Below are 24,732 nucleotides of genomic sequence, written 5' to 3' on the forward strand. Positions count from 1 at the left end.
TTGACAGCCCTAATATGTTTATTAAAATAAATGTACACAGTCACAACACTTGTCCAGATTTCTATCTTCCTGGGTGCAGCGATTGATCTTGGTTCTTGTTTGAGTTCACCGGGAATGAAAATCTGCAGCTTTGTCCTTACTTTACAATCACAGGAAACGGCTGACTAAAGGCTGTAGTACATAACTCCGTGAGATGCATTTGCACTTTGGGCCACTCACTAGACTCCTGCTACAAGGTTTTATAGTTCCTACAAAGTATGTGTTGTGCACAATTTATTATTTCATTATTTTTGCATTGTTTACTAAGTGTTGCTATATGCACACATACGTACTCCATATACTACTCTTCTCTTAGTTCTACTGGATGTCATTACATGAAATCTTCCTGAAAGCTGTGTGTCAAACTAACTTTCCATTGTTTCTTGCAGTCATCTAGCTCTCTGAAAGCATCTTATGAAGATTGGCTGATGTCATATGGGCTGAGCATCTCTCCTTTTCATATGCGATGGCAAACTGCTCTCTTCAACCGTCTATTCTACAGTTGGGGACGATGGAAACCCAGATTTCTTTATCTATGGTATAGTTTCAGAATTCTAGTTTGGCCTTGTATTGGACAAACACTAGAAAACTTTCTACTTGTTAATCAGAGTGGCAATAATTATTACCACATTGCTAGTTTTAAAATGGTCAGGTTATAATACAGCCTTGATAACTTAGTATTAAAACCACACAAATGTATTTGCAGTTCCAATCTTCTTTTCTTTCTCTTTTTATAAATCCGTATTTGGCAAAATAGTGGCTGAAAAAATGGGGTGCTGTAAACGTACATTCGTAGGTTATATATTTATTAGGAGACCCAGGAGTAGCTTTTCATGTCTTGCAAGTTGTATCCAGCCCTGTACACTAAGCTCTGCCCTGGTCACTGGAATATAGAAGTTAATGGAAGTTAGGCATTTTCCTAATCTAATTTCCCTGAAAATTGTCAGTGCATCATTGATACTTATAGTTTTAGGGATTATGAAATACCCAATAAAGAAATAAAAATTATTTTTTCCTGGTCTGCTCTGCTGAAGACTTAACATACTTTTTATTGTATGTATAGAAGATCCTCTTCTACTGTACTCTTTCAAAAACATGTATTAGAAATCAAGTTTTTGTTTGTTAACTGTTTTCATTAAGGAGATAAACAAGAAGCTGAGCTGTAATAATTCTTCAGCGTTGCCTAAAATGCCTGTTGGTATTTTGCAACAGACAAAAATTGTGCTATTATTACAGTATTGGTATACTGCCTGCAGCTTTTTCCTGCAAGCATCTGAGTAATCCCTTTGAAGTCAGTTAGACTGTATGCAAATAGTCCCATTTCAGAATTACACCTTTTGATGGGGAGGGCAATCTGAGAAATCAGTGGAACCAAATTCAGTACTTTGGCTGGCCAGAGGCACATGCTTAAAAAGTTGCTTGCTTTGAGCCCTGACAGAAATCGGACCACAAGTTTGGCTCTGTTGGCAATGCCATTTACTGGACATTCTAAAGCTGTGTGGGGAGTTATGGTGCACTGCTGACATTTTAGCCTATATCCATTCTACACTTTCCTCTGCTGGAATTTTTTATGCTCCTGGCGTGAGTGATATGCAGAGTGGCTGTGTGGGTACTTTTGGGGTGGCCAGAAAATGCATGCAAAACTGCGTTTCCAGCATTATTTTGCACTAACTCTGAGAATAACAGCTGAGAAGTGTTGAATTTGTCCCATTGTGTGTATTAATCTTTCTGTTCAATACTGAACTTATTTTGCTGTTACTCTCAGTGGGATAGAAGTGAATAAAAGAGGAAAGATCTGCTGAGCTGATACTTTTTGTTAATGTTTCCTCTTATGTAAGATAACTTTGGGTTAAAATGGGTTTACATCAGTCATAAATAGCCTTTTTATAATATGTATAATATCTTACAGCAAACGAGAACATACTGGCTTCCACTTGTCCCTTTTATTTTAATTACAAATGCAAGCATCTTAAAATAAAGGTACTGACTAACTCCTGATGAGGTTCAGTTAAAGGTGATAGTGGAACAATGAAACTGTTGGGGTGGGGGGGTAAGCTGACAGAGACTTGCAATATTTTAGCCAGAAAATAAGCTTTATCTAATGCATTAAATACTGTGCAGTACCAATTTTCCCTCCCACCGGTTAAGAAACATTAATAAAATTTTGCAAGTTATGATAATCTGAAAATAAGTATTTCCTGTTCTAGTGGCATGGAAACAATGTGAATCACTGTCTAATCCTGACCCTCAACTGGATGCAGTTTTGTATAGCATTATGACATTAACTTCTTCATTGGAGAAAAATGCAGTTCTACTCCTGTAGGCTTAAGCCTTCTACTGGATTGCTGATACTTTTGTGGTGCTATACCAGATAGAATAGCACTGGGGAAGTTTTGACCCATTGTTTGGTATGTTAGGCTGCACTGATGCATTTAAGTGTCTTCATAATATGCAGTTGCTCATTTTATGTGCTCAAGACCATTTGTTTCTCTTCGTTTCAGGTTCAGTATAGGAATGGTGTTTGGCATAGTTGCCATGTTTGGTTCTGTTGTTCTCCTTGGAAAGACACTGATGCAGACACTGACACTGATGATAACTGAGGCCCCTGCAGGCCAGAATGATCGTATGTTGCAAGTCGTGGTAAGTGTTTCCTCTCTCTTTTTCAGTTTAAGAATTATAACCTATTCTAAACAGATGTCTTCATAGAAGATGTTAGCCTTTCTGATCTTTAAATCTTCCTACATAAGATTAGAAGTCTCACCAATTATACCAAAAATCGCCATGTTCACATTCAGGCTTTTAAAAAAGAGGTAGCAACACATGAAAGAGTTTATATAAAAAAAGCACAGAGGAATTTGGAATAGATAGTATGCATGTTGAATACCCAGAAAGTGTCATAGTTACTAAGAATAGCAATCAGTTGTAAGGATTTGCCTCCACTCAACTATTTAGAATCCCTACTTTTTGCAAGTAGAGGGTGATGGGTTTGAAATTAGCAAAACAAGCCATGTCTGTAATCAGCAAAAAGATGAGTGTTTCAGTTTGTTTTGGTTCAGGATGTCAGTAGAAGAGGGAAGGAAGGATGAACAACTGTTCAGGATAGTGGGAGGCAAAGATTATATTGTGAAGCTGATTATACACTTGAATCACGCAAGGATCATTTGTCGAGTTGGTGATCTGAGACAGGAATTTTTGTTATCTCTGTTGGCAATGTCTGGTTACAGAGTTAATAACATTGTATTCATTTGTTGCACGGGTTTCTGATACCAGACACTAAATCATACAGTGCCAGAAGAAGAGAACTATTTTGCAGAATGGAAGAGTTTGCATTTAAAATGTCTTATCTCTTATTTTGGAATATATGAGGCAGTGAAGAAGGAATGACATTATCTTTTTAAATAGTTTTAGTTTACAAGAAGGATTATCTAGCTAATTTTATTTCCTCTAGTATAATAATATGACCAGAGTGCATCTGGCATCCCCTGCACTCATATAAAGTCATGTAAGGTTGTTCTGCACAGTTTACATCAATTGTATTGAATGTTTCCAGCTGAATATTCTTATATTCTCTTTCCGTCGATGTAACAATTCTGAAAGAAGTTAAGTTTCACTCTCTGTACACATTTATATTATATTCTTGTACAGGAACACCACCCTAGCTCCTTCATTTTGTGATCATAATATGGAATTGATCATGTCACGACCTTCACAAAATGGAAGGTCTTTGTGACATACCTCTGTGGTGGTGGGGGGGGGGAGGGAATTAAAACTGAACCCTTGGGATATAACCTATCCATGTGAATTGGATCCATGAAAGTAGAGACTTAGGTTTAATATCCAGAATTGGAATGGACTCCCCAATGATATGAGGGCTGCTAATATAAATACATTTAAAGCAAGGATAGAGAAGTATTTAGAGACACCTAATTCAGAGAGATGGGTGAAAAGCAAGATTTTCCTAGTCAGGTTTGTGATTATTTTTATATTCCCTATTCTTCTTTTACCTTGAATTGTCACAACATACTTTTTAACCCTACCTTTCAAAGAGTTGCTGTATATCGTGCTATTGCCAGATGTTTAGAGGGAAAATGGGATATACTTTTTAAAATAAAACAGATATAGTTTGTGACTTTTTAAAACTAGTTGTCATGTCACTTCAACATTCCAAAGGAGAGTAGGTGCTATATATCTGCCGTTTTGTTTTTGCACTCCTCTTCACTGCTACTTTTTCCCTCAGAGACCATAATGATCTTAGAGCTTTATATGAAGCAGAAGTCTTCAGAGTGGAGTGCCATTGACTTACTCACATAAATCCAATTAGCGGTAATAAAGTGATTCAATACCTGGTGGTAGAAAAGTAGTCTCAGTGACAGGGACAGTTGTGTAGGACCGTCTCCAACTATATTTGTAGATCAGCCATCTGTCTGTTGCATACCAATGTGATTATCTTTTTATAATTATTATAAGGTAAGCAAAGGAGAAGTGTATAGATGCTGTACCGTAGCTGTTGGGTTAATAAACTTTAAAGAGGTAGAGATGCCATATAAGAATAATTGAAAAACAGTCAGTTTTACTTTTATAGCTATATATCTATATAACATTTTCTGTTTCTGTTCTCTGCCTCTACTCTTATGAGTATTTGCATGAAAATAGAATGTTTGTCTCTTTAGTGGTCTTCCTCTTCTGCTGATTATTCTCTACCAGTTGCTTACTATGGAAATTACTGCAACTGTCAGAGGTGTGAAAGAAGCATCATAACAAAAGGGCCTCTTCTCATACAAATGCCTTTAGTAGAATTTAGAAAATCAAGATATCTAGAGATAGCATTCTGTTAGGAAACAATGTCATTTTCAATTTCAGTATATTTCATGAAGGATTAGATTACTTTTAAATACCATCCTCCCCTGGCCCTCCCCAGATAAGGTGGGAAGGGATGGAATGGGGAGAGTGTGGGGGTCCCAGGCTAGGGGTGGGGTCATGTGGGGGGTGGTCACAGGGGTTACTCCCCTGACCCCCCAGCTTCCCCCCTCCCCCCCTCCCCAAAAAAATTCCCCACCAGTTGCTGTCCCGGCCCATCAGAGTAGCCGGGACACTTTGTTTACTTAGGTTTACAGCCGTGCCTGCGGATGCGAGGTAAACAAACCATCTTGGCCTGCCAGCAGCTTATCCTGATGGCCCGGGAGCCAAAGTTTGCTGACCCCTGAATTATAGGGTCGGCTTATGAATGGGTAATAAAAATTTTCCATTTTTACTTATCCATCTTGTGGGGGGGGAGGGGGTTGGCTTATAAACGAACCGGCTTATGATGAGTATATACGGGGTATGTCTTAAAATAGGTTTTCAGACATTGAGTCTAAAAACTGTTTGATGCCGGGAAGCATCCTATATTCATGGTAGACGCATGATGCCAGCTTTCAGTGCTAATAGCACTTTGTCCTTGTATGTGTCTGAGACATCTCTGCTCTTCTCTGCAGCTCTAACTTTAAATTAACACCACCAGTTGATGCAGAAAATACAGAAGATGCTTAATGTGGGGGAGCATGGCTGGCTTCAAATTGCTAGGGTGCTATAGTCGAAATTCTAAACTCTGCTTCCCTCAGGAGCTCTCAAGTGTGGACACTATAGGACTGTGGTGCCTACTGCTGAGATTGGCATCATGGTCCTACTCTGCTGATAGTGACAGGCCTAGTCATAAATATTCTCTCTATTCTACTCTGGTTTCCTTTCCTCTTCTTTTAAAAAGGATTTTTAATTTTATTTTAGTTGTTTAATTTTTTATAACTTTAGATTAAGTCAGCAGTCCTGTGGGTCAGAACCCCAAAGTGGGTCGGGACTCCATTTTAATGGGGTCGCCAGCAATGTTGTTAGACTTGCTGGGCCCGAAGCCCAAGCCTCACTGCCTGGGGCTAAAGACCGGGGATTTCAGCCCTGGGTGGCGGAGCTCAGGTCGGGGCTGGAAGCCCTTGGGCTTGGGCTTTGGCCCACCTGCATGAGTGGTGGGACTTGGGCTTTGGCTTAGTTGTGTGTCTCTCCCCTGCCACCCCCTGGCTGGGGTGGCGAGGCTCAGGCAGGGTCAGGCTTCGGTCCCCTCTCCTGGGGTCATGTAGTAATTTTTGTTGTCAGAAGGGGGTCGTGGTGCAATGAAGTTTGAGGAACCCTGGGTTAAGTGATTAACGCCTCTCTTATTGATTGCCACCTGCGGAACCAGTTTTTTCAGAGATAAGCCTTTCTTTTTTTGTCACTTCCTTTTTCTGTACCACTCCTCTTTTTCTTTTATTCAGTTTTCTCTCTGTTTTTTCCCCTTTCTATCTGTTCTTTCCCACTCTCTTTACTGCATTGTCCTGCAGTCTGTCTGTACTAATATGGTTGGTTTTTGCCTCTCCCCATCCTTACGTCTATCTTCATTTTCTGCTTCTTTTGTCTCCTGTCTTCTCTCTCTTTTTGTCTGGCTTTTCCCTGTAACTTGTTCTTGTGTGGTTGATTTCCTCCTTGGATTCTTCAAGGTAGGAGCTTCTCTAAAATGAGAGAATGAAATAAATGTATATGTTTGGAATTCTCTGATTGCATCAAAATATTGCTGGTGGAGTTTTGGTAGTTTAGTATATCTTACACTGCAGCTTAAAAGCTAAGGAAAATTACAAAATGGCTGTCTTACTAATTGCTAACATCAGCTTATTGCAGTGTTGCCAACACTCATGATATTATTGTGTGTCACAATTTCAGGCCGATTTTGGAAGGCTCTGCTGATAAAAACACAGGCGGTTCAGTCATCTTGCCTGCACTGTTTGCAGTTCCCCCCTTTTAATGCTAGAGGTCACAATTTCAGTTTGTGCTGCTGGTGGTAGCCAGAGCAGCTGCCTTCATTACTGGGGTGCAACCTCTGTGCTCTGAGGGGTCAGAGCCCAGGTGCAGATGCTGCAGAACTGGGCATTCTCCAAGCTCAGCAGCAGCAGTGACCTCATGCTTCCACTGCAGTGCGGAAAGCAAGGGTTAATAAAGGTAGGAACTCAGGGCGGCCTTTTCACTGGCTGGCTTGGAACTGGGAGCAGCTCTTGGAGCCAGTCAGTGTCAACATGTGTAGGACAGCAGCCTGTCAGGGGTAATGGGGAGCAGAGGGAGTCTGAGGCAGTGGGATCTGTCAGGAGAGGAGTCAGGGAGGGCTCCGAGTCGGGGGGGCGGAGGGAGGCCTGCATTGTTTGTGTGCACACATTTTGTATGCATTTAAGGTTGAATTTTCAACCTGTATTTGTATTTGTCACAGCCACAGTGGGAGTGATCAGAAGGAGTCCACAAACAAGAAGAGAGACCAAAAAACATGATTTTAAAAAAAAAACCTCATGATTTTTAGGCCAATCTCATTTTTTGACTTATGATTTTTGGACTGTTACTGTTGTTCCAATACAAAAGCAGTTGTGATGGATAAGCAGCAATTCCTACAAGAGTTGCTGAAGAAAGTTGTAAACTGATGTTTGCAATTTCCATGACTGATTTATTTGTATACCATTTCCATGTAAATCTGTATACACTTCTGAAGCTCAGTGAGAGTTAGGGCAGTTTCTCCCATGATTTGTCATGTGTATTTAGTTTGTTTTCGTTTCATTTTTTGTTGTTGTTGTTGTTTTAATTGGTGTGTTTTTAATCTTCAATAAAAAGTAATGAAAGGCTTAAACAATTTTTTAAAATATATAAAGTAGAACGGGCAGAGGGGTCATTTGATAGTTCTGTACGTAAAGGGCTTTGTCTTGCTTCTGGTCTTTAAACAACTATGTTGCAGTAGCATGTTTAAAGGCAAAATGATCTGTCTTTGTATCTCTTGGTATCCTAGTTTGTTTTGTTTTGTTGTCATGCCTACATGAACAGGTGCCTGGTGTAAATCTGCCCATCAGTCAACTGACGTATTTCTTCACTGCAATCCTCATCAGTGGTGTTATACATGAAGTCGGCCATGGGGTGGCAGCTATTCGGTAATGCAAACTATGTTTCTCTTACTACGTGCCCACAAAGCTTTATATTCCTGAGTATTTAACTACAGGTGAATATGATTAGAGTTTATGTGGTTGATATATACAATTCATTTGTTCTCTTTTTATAATTGTATTTCATGGTTGGTGTAGATTGTAAGTTTTCGAAGTGCCTAGAGTCATGGCTGGGTGCATAGAGTTTTAAATAAATGAGCTACTGCACAGATCATCAGTATGGACTTTAACTTCTTTAATGTACTGCATTGCTTCAGATTTAAGGTTAGCCTTCCTTTAATTTATTTTACTGTTAACCAAGGTCCTACATTTTCTGTGATTCTGTAGCTGTGGAATTTGCAAAGACACTGTGCACTGTTACAGAATGGTGTTCCAGAATCTAATATTCTCAAAAAAGTTTCCAGCTCTTTATGGGTGTTTATGGAAACCTATAATTGTTTATTGGTTCATTCAGTAAGCTTTGTACCAGCTTTTAGTGCAAATGTACCTCATTCATATGATAAGAAGCATTTGAAATATGAGTAAATAAATAAAATGTTAAGCTGTGTATAATATGACAGCTCGGATACAGGACTGGTCCATAATATTCACATCGGAATAGACAGGAGCTATAAAGCCTGTATCAAACGCTGTGAAAATCCTAAGTTTCACATAAGCTTTATCTAATCATTCCAAAAATATAACTCCCATTTTAAAAAATACTAATTCGAAACTCTGATGTGGATATAAACCCCACGCATCCTGTCAGTTACTAATGCCCTTTGTCTTCATTCATCCTCTTTTTTTTTTTTGTTTCTTCACTGTGTTATAGGAATATTTGAAACTTATTTTTCTCTTTTCAAGTGGCACTGCCCTTCTTTTAGCTTGCAAATTGCTTTTAAGTGCATTTAGGGAAAAGAGTGATAAATTCAGGAAAATACAGGTGTTGTGAGAAAAGCATTTCTGTTGCTATTTCTAAGTCGTTCTTGAGCAAGATCAGTTCTGGTCCATTTCATAATTGACTCCTAACTGGAATTATTTTTTACTTAAACACCCCCCCCCCAAATTAAAACATAAAAAGCTTTTTAAAAGATGATTTTAAAAATAATCATTTATTTTCTGTCTTTCGTTTACAAATTTCGGTCATCCTTTCCTTCTGTTTAGAATTGGGTACTTAGACAAGAAACAAAGTTTAGCTTCATTATCTTTTAAGATAGTATTTTGTGCTAAACTGAATTTCATACAGTCTAAGATTCTACAGTGCTCTAAAATGTAAGAATCATTATTTTATATTATAGAGTCATTGGTTTTTGGTTTGCAGTAACATTTTTCTTTTTTCTTTAGAGAACAAGTACGGTTTAATGGATTTGGGATTTTTATCTTTATTGTATATCCTGGAGCATTTGTCGACCTTTTTACCACCCACTTGCAACTTATATCTCCAGTCCAGCAGTTGAGAATATTTTGTGCAGGTAACAGAGGCTGTGTTATGTTAAATATTAATCTGTCCAAGAAGTTGTTGTTTTGCGTATGTTAGTATGGGTTAACATTGAAAACACTCATGTTTTTTTTCAATTCTTTATGGTTTTAGTCTAATTACTGGTTGGCAAATGTCCTTATACAGAATAACATCTCCAAAATTGATATCACGTGGCACCCTATTTGGCAATCTTGGTGGAGAGTCCAAGAAATGAATGGACAAGCAGACTAAAATCTTCTCTTCCCCCTAAAGGTGGTCTCTCTGTTTTGAGACTGAGATACATTGTTGGGTGATGGGGAGAAAATTTATAGTACCACTGCCCATACTGATCTTTTTTGGGTTTTTTCCCCCAAACAAGACTTTAGTCTCCAGGAGGTGGAACAAGCTTAAAAAAAAAAAAAAAATTGTTGTATCCTAGATTCAATTTGGGAATAAAAGGTATGGCAGAATATCTGTAGGAAACATTTTGGAAGTACAGCTTGAGATTCCTGGGAGGTCATTTTAAAAATGAATAATTATAAATAATAAAAGTTAGGGTATCCATTCTTACTGTCTTGACAAAATATAAATAAGTACAGCATCACTTACAATAAAGGCAACAAGACCTGGTAAGTTCCAGCAATGAGGCTTTGATTCTCTCCAACCTGAGAAATCTTACTGGCTTTCTTTTGGCAGGAGGAGAGGTATGGGAGGGGAGAATGGAATAAAATCAGGTGAAAAATGGGTGTTTACATGAAATGAACTACAAAATACATACTGTGTGACCCACCATTTCTGGTACCCTTATTCAAATTGAATAATACTTAATTCCACAAGTACCCCTACTGAATTAAATGGAAGCATTCTTGCAATACAGTGTTACTCAGTGTAAGCAAGAGTATAAGAATCTGGTCCTTCATAAGCACATTTATTCCTCAAACATCAAAAGCCAAATATTAACCAACATGAAAGGTTTTAGTTATTACGAGTTTAAAAGTTAAATCTGAAGAAAATGATGTAGTTTCCTTTTTTCCATTTAATAAGAGTGACATGGTATGTAATTTTTAGTTTTACCCCTGATGTTGGGTTGCCCCTTGCTGTTTTAACTGTAGAGCTTTACTTTTGTACCTTTTTTCTTCTCCATTTTGCTGGACTGTAGATTAATGTCAGAAATGGTTGGTAAGAGGAGCTTCTCTAGGTGTCTGTGTATTTAATTTTCTTAAATTCCCTTTTCCATTTAAAAAATGATACTATATGTTTTGGAATGGTCAGCAGCACCAAACTTTCTAACTTCAACTTCAACGCATTGATCTAGAGCAATAGAAAGCATCTTTTAAGTGGACATGGCCTATAGTCTTTATTTTATATTTTTCTAAATACTAATAGTAAAGCCTTGAAGCACACTAGCTGCATAATGAACAGCCAGTACAGTACGGTTGAGAACCACTGATCTATTCTATGATTTTAAGGTTGCCCTAAGGAAGGAAAGGGGGCTGAAACACACACAAAAGGAAACACAAACTTCTTTATTCAGCTTGTAGTTCAAAATGATCCTGGAGTTATAAACTCTTATCACCTCTCTATTGTGCTTATTGTATCAGAAAGACCTGCAGCTACCGCATAGTGGAGCTCCTCCACCAATGCTGTAGGAATTTGGAGGACACAGGGGTTCTATTACTACTGGGGAAAGTGGTATGTTGGTCTGCCTAGTGTACTGCTGCTTTATAAAGACTCTGGAAAGCTGTTGTTTCACTGAGTACTGTAGCTGTAATTTGTTGCAAAAGAGCTTTTAAGCCGAGCGCACCAAAGCTAAGCAAATAATTCTATATCCCAAACATATCAATAAACCAAAAACTTTCAGTGTAGATATGTTGACCCTTTTTTTTTTTTTTCTTTTAAGGTGACCATTTCTTTAAAAATCAAACATAGTCCAGGTCAAACCCACCTAGCCTAGACAGAATTGAAGAAGAGGAAGGGTCAAGGGGCATAAATGCCTCATTGCAACTGCTCCCCACCATTGCTTTCTGTACGGGAGCAAATAACATTTGTAAGCTATGATTAAAAATTAATTCTGTTTTTTGTTGACTAATAAATGCCAAGAACAACTCTTGCCAAACTTGAAACAGGAAAATGAACTGTATGTAGTGATGACAGGGAAGAGTAGAGGCAGATTGCCATGGCCATACTTGAGTGAACAGTTATCAGTTAATTGTATCAAATAAGTGCATTTTGATACAGCTAATAATGCATTTTAAAAGATGAATGGAGTATTTAATGATTAAGCATATTGTGCATTAAATTTTACTAAAAGCTTCATTGTTTGGAGTTGCTTATTGATTGTTTATTTGAGGAACTGAATGAGCTTATTACTCCAATTTTTGAAGACCTGAAATCTAAGTTTAAATGACAGAAATCAGATTTTATGATGATTGCTGAAGAAGTAGGCCTTTCAAACTTTTGAGATAAAAAGTATGTTTGTTGTGCAGCAGATAGCATCATAAGTTCAATAATATTGAATGAATGTTAAAATAAAGGTTGAGATTTGGATAAAAGCAAAGGAATTCCATGTTATCTATTTATTTCCCCAAGTAAAAAAATATTTTCTCAGAGGCGGGTACATTTCTTGTAGCGACGTCACTGGAATGTATGTACTTTTTAATGAGAATTAAGTAGATTTTAAGAAATTGTTTGAGTCCTCAGGTTGGTTTTGTTTTTTGTTGTTGCTTTCTGAAGTCTTTGTCTTTTTAAATATATCAAAGACATCATCAAGGGTGCTGCCTGAGATTTACCTTTAAGGAATGTAAATTTTCTGACAAAATTAAGTTGACCTCCCAGCCCCTCCCTTTCAGACCTTTTTTGCCTTGCAGTATCTGGGATGGATAAGATTACTCCCTCCTCTATATTTCTCTGCCCCATTCCCACATCAGTGGTTCTCAACTCATGTGCTTTTGAAGCTGCCCTTGTTATCCTCCAACAGTATTGCTGACCCCTCTTTTTTTAATCCTGTTTAGTTTTTCCTCCCTCTCTTCTTTCCTAACTTACTCCTTTTATTTCGTGTGTGTGTGTGTGTGTGTGTGTAACACAAATCTTTCATCATAAACTTTGAGGATCAGCTTCTCCACTGCCTTGTAACAGGCTGCCCAATCAAAATGGTAGCTTTTTACTCTTGCTTTGCAAGGTGCAAGACATAGGAGGATCAGCCTCTGAAACGTCTTGCTTTTGATAGTATCTAATAATCCATCTTTTAATAGTCTGATTTATATAGAATTCTTCCACAGACTGCATTGATGTCAGTGGAAATGTATAAAATTTGTGAGAGATTAAAAGAAACTCGAACACAAGTTGTCTGTATTACAAGCTGTACTAAAACAGTTGTGTTTGTTTGTTTTTTGTTTTTTTAAATGGCGTGAAAGCTAAAATAAAATGACTGTCACCTATTTGATTTATACTGTTGTTTTGATTATTTTATTTTAGGATCAGGGGAATTAATGTTCAGGCTTATAGTTTATGTGCCAATTTAGTTTCAGCCAGATGTGATTTAAAACCCACATGGAAAGAAATCCCTTTAAAAAAGAGCTATTCATGGAAATGACGACAAACCCTTAACTAGAGCATTGCTCAGATAGAACTTTGGTTCATGTTCCCTTTCTGTGGTCTCAGAACCCTGAAGGAGAAATCAAATTTTATAAGACTCATAATGATGACTCACAGTGAGTATCCCAAGGGATTATCATGAGATTCCATTGCATCTTATGATTGCTCCATTATATACAGAGGGGGGAAAATGAGTTTAAAAGATTTTGAGATTAATCTTTCTCTTATGCAATAAATCATTACGGTACTGTAAATGTGGAATTGGATCATATGCTTCTCAACAAGATAAGATACTGTAAGGAAACTCCATCACTGGAAAGTTGCTATGAATTGGTCACACAGAATACTTGTCCATGCAAACAAGTAGAACTGGAAAATTTCTGTGCTAGGTGTTGAAAGTAACCCTGTTTTTTTGCTTCCTAAGTTCACTCAGCCTCCTGTGAAGCTTATGTTTCCCTTAGTAAGAAAAGTGATAGACTAGGAAGTGCTGATTGCACAAGCCAGTTTCCTGGGACAGCTTTGGGCCCAGATTTTTCCACTCAACATTTTATAAGTGTTTTATTAAGGACTTAGTGTAACTTAGTGTATCAGTCTCTTCCCTGCTTCCCTTTTTGGACTTCTGTTCTACCCCACTGAATATATGGTACCGCTGCATAAAGAAAAGTCACTGTATAGTAGTTGATTATCAGTTTAATAAAAATTAAACCACCCCAGTTCCTCTCTCTTCCATTTGAATTAGTGACGATGTGAATTCTATGTGGCATATATCAGCATGGTACTTGCTATGGGGTTTTTTTTAAAAGAGACTCTAAAGCTGCACAACCAAAAGAGTACTTGCTTTGGCTCTAATACTATAAAGACTTAAGCACTCGAATAACTTTATGAATGTGAATAGTCCCATTGACATCAAGGGGGCTACTCATGTTTGTAAAGTAATTCATGTGCTCAAGTCTTTGTAGGATCGGGGCCTTTATCCATACATCAGCAGGCTACTCGTGTTCGTAGCTACTTGCAGTCATTTCAGAAAAGTTAGCTGGAAAGACTCTGATATTTTACGGTTCAGAAACACTTTTTTGTTAGTTACTCGTGCTAGTGTTTCCTTAGAAGGTTGATATTTTTTATTCTCTTTGTAGGTGTCTGGCATAATTTTGTTCTTGGTGTTGCGAGTCTCATAGTTCTGTTCCTGCTGCCAGCAATTCTTTTCCCATTTTACTACACAGGTGTTGGGGCACTTGTCACTGAGGTCACAGAGGTATGAACAGGTCTTGAATGATTTATTATATGCTACGTGACCTGAAACATTTCATTGGCTAAAATTTGATCACTGCCTGAACAGTGTAAAAATCCGTCTTCCAGCATTTAAAAAGAATGTTGCTTCAGTTAAGGTTGCCTAAAGAAATCATACAGACAAACATACTTCATTAAATCACAGGACTAGCATTTATAAAAAATTTCAGCATTGGACCATAAAACATTTTGGATAGGGTATCCAAAGTGAGTTAGAAACAAATCCCAGTGACTGTCAACTGGCCTTATGCTTCTAAGTCCCTTTGGCACTTTTGGAAATCCTACCCTCCTTCTGATAACTCAAACAGAAAGAAATGGTCTATAGACTATTCTTTAACTACCAAGTTAATATAATTTACTATGTGTATTTTATTAACATTTCAAATTATTAGTGTTTTTACTTAGAGCAACACAAAGTACACATGGATAAGAAGTATTATACGTCAATTAATTAAAAATGGTAGTGGTGAGTTTTACAGATTGATTTGCCTGTTTTTCATTTGTTTTATTTTAATCTTAAACTTATTTTATTAATGAATAAAGATGTATTTTTATCTATTTACCGTACCTGAATATTTCCTTTCTTTCTGATGTTAGATCAGTAGACTTCTGGATTATACAGCCTTAACACTTAGTTAATGAAGTTTTTCCATTTGTTTAATTTTCTGTGTAGACAGATAATTTTATATTATATTTCACTGTCACAGGACAATCTTGCATATAATACAGTCTGATTATGATGGTTAACGTGCTAGAAAAAACAAGTACAGTTTTTAAAAAATGATGGAGAATTTTGTGCATTCTCACATGACCTTAACTGGGTTTATTTACACTTGAAGTAGAACAGGCATTTGATTTTGTTCCTCTCCCTTGCTCCCATATGTAGTCCAAGCGCGGGGCCCAATCCTGCAAACACATACACTAGAGTGAACTTCAGTTAAGTTTTGTGATGGTTCCAAGATCCACCTGCATGGATCCAGTGGCAGGATTGGGGCTTTTGTGTAGTATAGGCTGCCACTAGGTGAACTGAAAAACATTTTTTCAAAATCCTGCAGTACTCTACAGGATCCAGTATAGTCTGTTCTTTGAGAAACACACACTGTTTAGATGACAATGCCCTGATTTTCAATGATACTAGTAAAAATATATAATGAACTTGCAGCCTTAGTTTTGTTAAATTAAACTGAAGTCAGTCCCAGCATGAGAGAGAATAACGACCACACTGGTTCAGCGACCCAGTGTCAGTGTAATGTGAGAGATCAGTGTTAAGATTGTGAGCTTGATCCTTTCGCTCCCTGCGTCAGTAAGACCTGTGAGCACAATGGAGGCAGCTTGCTGAGCTTCTGGAAAGGGAGCACCTCGTATCTCTTGAATAATCAGCTACTCAGAGCATGATTGATAGACTTGATGCCTGTCACTTTTACCTATCTGGGATAAAAAGGGAGCTGACATAACTGAGGACCTATGTGGGAAGAGAAAGGGAGGATTCCCTGGTGTTCTCCAACATTATGGCTTCACTCCCTCAGAAGTATAGGTGAACGCTGCTTGTTTGAAACTCTGAGGTGTCAGCTTCTGTTTCTTGAATCTAAAATGAGTTTTTAAAAAACAAACCATTCATTTGAATGAAACTAATTGCTTGAGGATTTCAGATGTCCCTTGAGAGATTTGGATAATTGAGGCTCTTTGTGGAGGAGTTTGTTTTCCTAATACCCTGCCTAAGATTAAAATAATCAGGTCTAATAAAATCTGAGGTTTTCTGTTTCTTCAAAAAATAGTTTTTAGCTTAAGTGTCTGTTGGACATTCAGAAGAACTATAAACTAATCCGAGCATTATTAAGAATGGTAGTGTGTCTGACTTCCTTTTTCCTCCGCAGGATTCTCCTGCCAATGGACCCAGAGGTCTTTTTGTAGGGGACCTTGTAACTAATCTTCAAGACTGCTCAGTTCGTGGTGTGGAAGACTGGAATTCCTGCCTAGGAGAGATCTCGCAGAAGACACAAATTGGGTACTGCATAAATGCAGCAACCCTACAGCAGTTAAGCTTCCCAGCCAGGGGTATGATTATTTGTATACTCCTTATAAATGCTCCTTATAAGTACTGTCTATTATAATTTCATCATCTCTTAAAGATTAAGTTTGATTTAGGATTTGTTAATGGGTCAGATTTTTGGTTCATCAAGTCTGGTATCCTGTCTTTGGCATTGACCAATATGCAATTCCTTTTTGAGAAGGTGGAAGAAGAATTAATTTCTCTTATCTTCTGGTCATTTTCGTTTGTGGCATGACGAATGAGCTTTGATTACCTCTTTGTAAGATTGCATATACAGTTGTTGCCAGTAATAATCCAGCTACAGTGTTAATCTCGGAGACCTTCTGCAGTAGTGAATTCCTAGGTTGGCTTATTGCTTTGACTAATTAATTTGGTAAGAAAACAGTGCTGTGAAGGTGGGTGGGGTATAAGGTGACAGTGCTCTGTATTATGATTGCTATTGCAGATCATCCTACTATGATAAGGGCTGTTTTTTTTTAAACAAAATCTCTGTGAATTGGAAATTATTTCTATTTCTTGATTCTGGGTGTTCCATCTAGAGCAGGGGTCTCCAACCTTTTTACGCACAAGATCACTTTTTGAATTTACGTGCAATCCAGGATCCACCCTGCCCCCGCCCCTTCCCCGAAGCCCCGCCCCACTCACTCTATTCCCCCCACCTCCCCCCGTCACTCACTCTCCCCAGGCTGGAGTAGGGTGTTGGGTTTCAGGAGGGGGTGTGGGCTCCGGGCTGGGGCCAAGGGGTTCAGAGTGTGGGAGGGGGCTCCGGGCTGAGACTGGGGCAGGGGCTTGGGGTGCAGGAGGGGGTTCAGGGTTCAAGCTGTGGGAGGGAGTCTGGGTGCAGGAAGGGGCTCCAGGCTGGGGCAGAGTGCTGGGGTGCAGGAGGGGGTTTAGGATGCAGGCTCCTGGAGGGGGCTCAGGGCTGAGGGTTGGGATGTGGGCTCCTGCTGGGCGCCACTTACCTCGAGCGGCTCCCGGTCGGCGGCGCAGCGAGGCTAAGTGCCCCAGCCCCACACCGCTCCTGGAAGGGGCCAACATTCTCTTGCAGTCCTTGAGGGGAAGCACGTGGCTCCGCGCACTGCCCCTCTGCAGGCACCGCCCCTGCAGTTCCATTGGTCACAGTTCCCCATTCCCAGCCAATGGAAGCTGCGGGGGCGGTGCTTCCAGGCAGGAGCAGCGTGTGAATACTCCTGCCACTCCCCACCCGCGGGGTCATGCTGGCCGCTTCCGGGAGCGGCATGGGGTCTGGGCAGGCAGGGATCTTGCCTTAGCGGCAGCACCGCTACACCACCAGACTTTTATCAGCCAGAGATCGTGATCAACTGGGAGAGTCATCGGGATGATCAGTTGATTGCGATCGACTGGTTGGTGACCACTGATGTAGAGGTTAGTCTTCTATCCCTTTCTGGTTTTGTTCATACATTACAGTGCCTTTTACCATAAGAGCTTGGCCCTTAATGAAGAATATAGATTAAGTAAAACTAGGACAAAAAGCAAAATCTAAGTAAAACAAAAAATTAAAAATCAAGCTAACCTAAACTAAACATAGACTAAACCAGTGATTCCCAATGTGGTGCCCGTGGGCGCCATTTATGTGCGTCTGCCTAGTGCCCAGCAGCGGAGAGAAGCCGCGGCCCCGCACCTGCAAGGGAGAGAGAACTCCGGGGCTGCAGGCTGCGGGCGCCGGTGTTCTCTGTCCCCGGCAGGCGCAGGACTGCAGCTTCTCTCAGGCTTCTCTCCGTGCTCCCAGAACTGCCGACCAAAAAAAAAAACAACAACAAAAAAAGCCCGAACTGCCGAAGCAGGAAAAAAAAAACCCAGCGCTCTGACTCTGCCGTCCCAAGAATGGACGGAATGCCGCCCCATAGCATGTGCCACCCCAGGCATGTGCTTGCTCCGCTGGTGCCTTGAAAAATTCTTGGTGCCCACCACACTCTTCTGAAAACATGAATGTGCTATTGGCCACAAAAAGGTTGGGGACCACTGGACTAAACCATGTCTTGCATGATGCCCAGGAACTTCTTAGGGTTTGGTTCAAGCAAACTGAATTCCAAAGGTGAGCGTCCTCAGCTGAACAAATTCTCTCACACCAACCTCGGGAAGTTTGTTTAACTTTGACTGGACAGCAGTCACCTTGCAGCCATTCTTAACTGCCCTAACTCAGTATAGAGAGGTTGGCAGTCTTTCGGATAACCAGGTTCTAGACCATTTGCGCTTTAAAGATTGTTACCAATCTTTTGCATTATACTTGGAAGTAAACAGGATGCCAGGCCAGCTCAAATGCTTGTGCACATGTGTTTTTGATGTGTACTGCTCTTCATGTGACATTCAGAGTGCTAATTCTGGTCCCAGTGGTCCCTTCTATCTTTATAATCTATTCATCTCTTTTCCTATTATGTAAATCTGAAACTGATATCTCCAAATGATGCCGGGGTCAGATCCCAAGCATTTAGACAAACTAATAGTTTGAGTCACTCTCCGAAGGAGGTTAGGGCAGCCTTGCCACATGCCCTAGTTGGATTGGGAGGGTAAGGGAGAAGCAATGCTGCGGTGTTTCCAGATCCCAGCCTACCAAAGATAAATACAAGAAGATCCCTGCTGTCCACAGGAGTGTAATTTCAGAGGCAAAGGTAATAAAACCGCATATTTTGTAACCCTCTTCTTCCCATTTGGACTGAAGTGCCAGAGTTGATTCTAAACCCAGTGGTGTATTGTGTTAGCCGCCCACAGTCCTTGCCACCACCCCATCAGACGAGTCTGTCTGCATTTCTTAGTGGTGAGCCTTCAGCAGTGATAATCATTCCTTTGAAATGAAATGAACTCAGTTATTCAAACTGCAGTAGCTGTCATTTGTCAAAATCTCAACAGTTCACATCTCAGCATCCTTTCTGTTAATATGTTGTATTTATAATGAGCCTATATTGCAAATGGACCCTAGGCACTTTACAATAAGACAAATACAGAATAAACAACTAAGACAGGTATAAAAACATGAAGAAATCAATGTGCCAAAGGCCTTCTGAAATAAAAACAGTTTAAAATGTATTTTGTAAAGGAGCTAATTCCATGATCATCCACACATCAAAAGTATGTCATTACCTAGTCCTAAGGCTACAGCAAAAAAATACGTATAGTACACTTCTGCACCTGCAAGCCCCAAGCTCCAAAACTCTGTGCTGTTGGACCTCAGAGGGTACAATGGTATGTGGATGCAGGCAGCTCAAGCCTTGTCTGCATATAGAAGTTGCACTGGTTTAAAAACCTAATGTAGTTAAACTGGTGCAACTCTTTACATGGGCACTGTTGCGTTGGTTTAAAACTGACTGGTATCCATTTAGTTTGCATCACTAAGTCCCTTTGAAATCAAATTATGATTGTCCACACAGGATTTTGCACTAGTTTAACTAAATCAGTATAAAAACACACTTTTAGCTGAACAGGGGCCTCAGAGAGCTGTCAGGGCCCCAGTCCATTAAAAGATTTAATGTTTTAAAAACTATACTTTGAAGTTGGGTCATTCCCACAGCCAGTGAAGGGAATGCAACAGCAGGCAGCAGAATCCCTCTAGGCAGCAGAATCCCTCTGCTCACCGTTGGTGCCAGCTGCAGGCAAGAGATCAAACTATTTTGTAACAGTATTCGAAAAATTGTAGTAGTCTATGTATTAAGGTGATAAGATCAGCCTGTGGGAGAGATGGCTGCAGTCTGGTGATGTTCTTAGGATGAAGAAACTCATTTACAACTATTGCTGACTTCCAGATCAGGTTCTCTGAATTAAAATAATTTATTATAATTCAGCAGGCTACAGAAATGATTGTTTGATTTTATTCAGAGACGTATGTATTTTCGTGATTTATTATGAATCTGTCTTTCTGTGCTTGTCTAAAATTTAGTTGGTTGTGTTCCTCTGTAGTCTACAGAAGACTTGATGGCACTGTTGAATGTTGTAGTAACAGCAGCCTCACTGACGTTTGCTTTTCATACAGCAATAACTTGGACAGCCACCTGGTAAGTTACTTTAGCTGATATTCAGATAGGTATCACAAATGTGCACATAATTGTACAGTGCCGTGTGTAGCACTTTCTGTCTGAGCATCTCAAAGCACTTGACAAATATTAATTAGCTAAGTTTCACAACATCCCTAAGAGGTAGGCAAACATTCGTATCCCTATTTTCCAGCTGAGGAAACTGAGAGACTGTATGGTTGTGTGGTTTGCCTAAGGCAGTGGTTCTCAGCCTAATTGCCATTGTGGGCCACATATGCAGCTCTCTGCGTGTTATGTGGGCCACATCCACCCAATATATATGCTTACCTGTATGGCCCTCCGGATGTCACATGGGCTGCAGCTGTATGCTGATTGGGCTGCAAGCGGGCTGTGGGTTGAGAACCACTTGCCTAAGGTCACGCAAGGAATGTGTGGTAGAGGTAGAATCAGATCCCAATCCTCCTGGTCACATGTCTTTAGCCAGGGGACCGTTCTTTCTTACTTTGCTTATACACATCCACATTTTATACTTCGAAGGCACAACAGTCGTGAGTAAATACATGCAAACAAGAGACCAACAGCAGCTCTCGGGAGCAAGGGGGAATTGTTCAACGTGAGCTTGATGCTGGCCAGGTCTGAGCACTTTAGGCCCTGAAGCAGCAAAGCATTGGAATACATGCTCGGCATTAAACAGCTGAAGTCAATGGTCTGCACACATGCCTAAAGTTAAGCAAGTGCTGTGCTGGCTCAAGATCGAGTGTTCAGCACCTGGCACCCTGTACTGCTAGTGGCTGTTGGCTGAAACCCCCGTTTCCCCACTCCTCCTCTGACTTAATCATCTTGTAGAATATGGGAAAATGTTAAGTGCCACTCTGGGATTTTAAAATTAAAATATTAAAATATAGGAGCCCTGTTGAAAAAGTAAGTGTTTTGAAAGATGCCACATTGAGAGTGGTGGAGCAAATTCAGCAGTTCTTTCAGGATCCACAGGAAAGTACAGGTAACAGTAGTGCTCTGCCAGTGTTCCCCAGTCCTGACCTGGAGTCACCACCTCAAGAAACAGAGAGGAGTTCATTCCCCAAATCCATTTGATCCCTCTGACGTGAAGCTTCCAGTTCCAGTGATATTTTTTGTGCGGCTACCTGTCCACTACAAATTGGACATAACCCATCAGTTCATTTCGTCTTGGACACCAAATAGCCATCAGCTGTAACAGTCCCGAGCTGCACTGGGTTCAGATAAGTCATTCACTTCTAGCACTTTGAGGTTCTTGGATGCATGGCTGCTGTTTAAGGGGAAACACTTTTTCAGGCTTGTGATGTGCAAGGGGCCTAAGATGGCTGCTCAGCTTCCTGAGCAGTTTTTTAAACTGCTATTTGCAGAACTACACAGCAACAGCAGGGGACTTCTGAATGCTTTCTCCCATCCAGCATGATAGAGACTGGCATGGGGAGGAGCCTAGATTCCAGTTAATGGGGAGAGATAGAGACAGCCATGTGTGCAGGCCCTGTACCGCCAGTGTGGCTGTTGGCTGAAAGCCTCTGACAGCCTCCCTTCCTTGAGCAGGGACAGGGGGTATGAACTATTCCCCAGCCTGCCCTGCCAAGAAGCAAGCCACCGTAAGCCTCTAGGAGGGGATGAGGAGAAAAAATTCCATTTCCTCCTGGGTTCCACTGCCCTCTCCCTGTCCTGTGGTGAGTGGGAGAGAAGATCCTGGTCTCTCAAACTGCAGAAGGAGTGTGTATGGTAGGCAGATTCAGGAACACACCATTGCATTGGCTGCTTCAGTTCAGAATGATCTAAAACTTAGCCATCAAAAGTGCCCAGCATATTAGATTTTAGGATTTTTCTTTTAACAAAAGCTTTAATTTGCAGATACCGTGGCTATAAAAACCAAAACCCCATAGACAGACTTTAGCTCAGTGCTGTAGTAGGGTGATGTGTATTTCCTGTGGGCCTGCTTGAACCATCCTGTCCCTCCTATATTTAAATTTTCAGCTAACGTACATGTTTATACTAATCCTGCTTTTAATATGCACACACAAATGCCCCTATGCCTTAATGGCAGAATGCCAGGCTGAATATGTCCGCACCTCTACGTTAGATCTATAGGAGATCTGCAGGGCATGTGGGGATATACCCATGCATCAAAACAAAAAGAATCAGAACAATATTCTTCATATCCTGGCTGCAAATTGATGAAATCGAATCAACTTCTTCTGTTTTAAAAAGAAACATGCAGAACAGTATGTTTATGATCTATTGTAAAATACCCTAAATTTGATAATTATTTAAAATGTCCTTTGCAGTATGCCTGTCTGCCAGCACGAAAAGCTATTGAGGCCAGCCAAGTCTGTCGAACCAACATGGATTGCCAGAAGGATTTTGTTCCAAGTTTGTGTGTGACACCTTCTTTAGAAAATCAGACGAGACTAATCAGAGTGAAACATCCACCCCACGTTGACATGTTGTTTGTAGGACACCCAATGCATCTTCAGTATACAGGTTTGTATTATTTATGAGAGCATTTAAATGAAGAGGGTTATGGCCTGGTTAGCTTTGGCAGACTGCTTGAATAAGGTGTTGGAGGGCTTGCCAGTTTGCTTCATTTGTGCAGAATCCATTCCTAGCTCCATTCTATTGTTCCTTTCCTAGTTACAGCCAGTGGAGATGCTGGAGTAATTAGAAATAAAAGTGAAATGTGCACCATGCAAAGAGATATAATTGTAATAGAAACAATATATTAGGTGACTGCTTATTCAAAAAAAGCATGAAAGGGACACTTCAACAGATCTCACTTGTCCAGTTTGTGCATTGTCCAGTGTGTGAACTGCTCAAGGCTCTAGCACTCTTCAAAAGCCTTTAGGGAACCCCTGGATTGGAACATACACAATTGTTCCTTTAAACCAGGGGTCTCAAACTCAAATGACCACGAGGGCCACATGAGGGCTAGTTCATTGGCCTGAGGGCTGCATCACTGATACCCCGCCCCTTGCTGCCCCTGGCCCTGCCCCCACTCCATGAGGCCCCGCCTCTTCCCACTCCTTCCCTGCCCCCACTCCAACCCCTTCCCTGAAGTCCCCACCCCAACTCCGCCTGCTCCCTGCCCCCAGAGGGTGCATGAGGGGTGTGGCAGGGGCTCAGGGCAGGGAGTTGAGGTGCAGCAGTGGGTAGGGCTGCAGGCAGAGGGCTCAGGGTGCAGAAGGGGTGTGAGATGCAGCAGGGGGCTCAGGGCAGGGGGTTGAGGTGCAGACAGGAGGCTCAGGGCAGGGAGTTGGGGTGCAGCAGGAGTTGGGGTGTAGGCAGGGGGCACAGGGCAGGGGATTGGGGTGCAGAAGGGGTGTGAGATGCAGCAGGGGGCTCAGGGCACAGGGTTGGGGTGTGTGGTGCGGCAGAGGGTTGAGGTGCAGGCAGGGAGCTCAGGGCAGGGAGTTGGGGGATGGGGTGCAGGAGGGCTTTGGGCTACAGGGTGGCAGCGGCGCACACCGGGGCCAGGGCAGGCTGCTGGCCCCAGCCCTGCTTCGCTCCAGGAAGTAGCTGGAACCGTGTCCCTGCGGACCCTGGGGGAGGGAGACGCAAGGCTCCGCATGCTGCTTGCTGCACCTCCAGGTACCTCCCCCGAAGCTCCCATTGGCCGCGGTTCCCCGTTCCTGGCCAATAGGAGCTGCAGGGGGGCAGTGCCTGGAAGCCAGGGCAGCACACGGACGGAGCCCTCTGCTTCTCTCTCCCCCCAGCCACAGTGACGTGATGCCAGCTGCTTCAGGGAGTGGTGCGGGGCTCGAGGGGGGGCAATCCTGTGGCTGAGGGTTGCCCACCCCTGGCCTCAAGGTAGGCCGGGGGGGCGGGCGCGGGCCGCATGTGGCCCACGGGCCGCATGTTTGAGACCCCTGCTTTAAACCCTGTCCAGTACCCAAATGTTGCTACAAGTCCACATGATGTCTTCCTTGTAAATATATACGGGCTTGGTTTTGCCACCCTTACTCATGTTGAATAGTTTTTTCTTAATAAGAAGTCCTAGTAAAGTAAATGAGACAACTAATAGAGTAAATTACTACTCATCACGAGTGAAGAGTATCCAAACCTAGCCCTATGTTATCAACCCTAATCAGTCTGTAAACAACGGGCCAAATTCTGCCACCTTTACTCATGTTAAGTACTTCCTTACTCTGGGCTAGATTCTGACTCACTCCTATGGAGGCTATTCAGGTCGTGGGTCCAGGCACATGGGAGCAAGTTTATTACCTGCTACGAGCAGGTGAGTGGAGAATGGACAGACCCTTTGCTCCAGAGCCCACTCACTGGCCAGAATAGCCAAGCCAGCATGGGGTAGGTAGTGATTTGAGGCTGGTTTAGACAAGTAAA

At 41.3% G+C, this 24,732-nt stretch overlaps 1 protein-coding gene across 12 annotated transcripts in view; it reads left to right on the plus strand.

Moving 5' to 3' along the window:
• MBTPS2 (membrane bound transcription factor peptidase, site 2) overlaps positions 1–24,732 on the plus strand; it is a 51,412-nt gene that overhangs the window by 7,057 nt on the left and 19,623 nt on the right. For all 12 annotated transcript variants that reach the window (XR_005591379.1, XR_005591380.1, XR_005591366.1 and 9 more), the window contains 8 exons: positions 429–577; positions 2,541–2,679; positions 7,900–8,003; positions 9,339–9,466; positions 14,181–14,299; positions 16,209–16,389; positions 20,297–20,391; positions 22,680–22,875. Coding sequence is in view for 5 of the 12 variants with exons in the window: in XM_039515219.1 (XP_039371153.1) it covers positions 429–577; positions 2,541–2,679; positions 7,900–8,003; positions 9,339–9,466; positions 14,181–14,299; positions 16,209–16,389; positions 20,297–20,391; positions 22,680–22,875 (1,111 nt within the window). In the remaining 7 variants the exon portion in view is untranslated. The remainder of the gene's footprint in view (positions 1–428; positions 578–2,540; positions 2,680–7,899; positions 8,004–9,338; positions 9,467–14,180; positions 14,300–16,208; positions 16,390–20,296; positions 20,392–22,679; positions 22,876–24,732) is intronic.

Source organism: Mauremys reevesii, linkage group 1 (genome assembly GCF_016161935.1).
Source record: "Mauremys reevesii isolate NIE-2019 linkage group 1, ASM1616193v1, whole genome shotgun sequence".
Taxonomy (NCBI): Eukaryota; Metazoa; Chordata; order Testudines; family Geoemydidae; genus Mauremys; species Mauremys reevesii.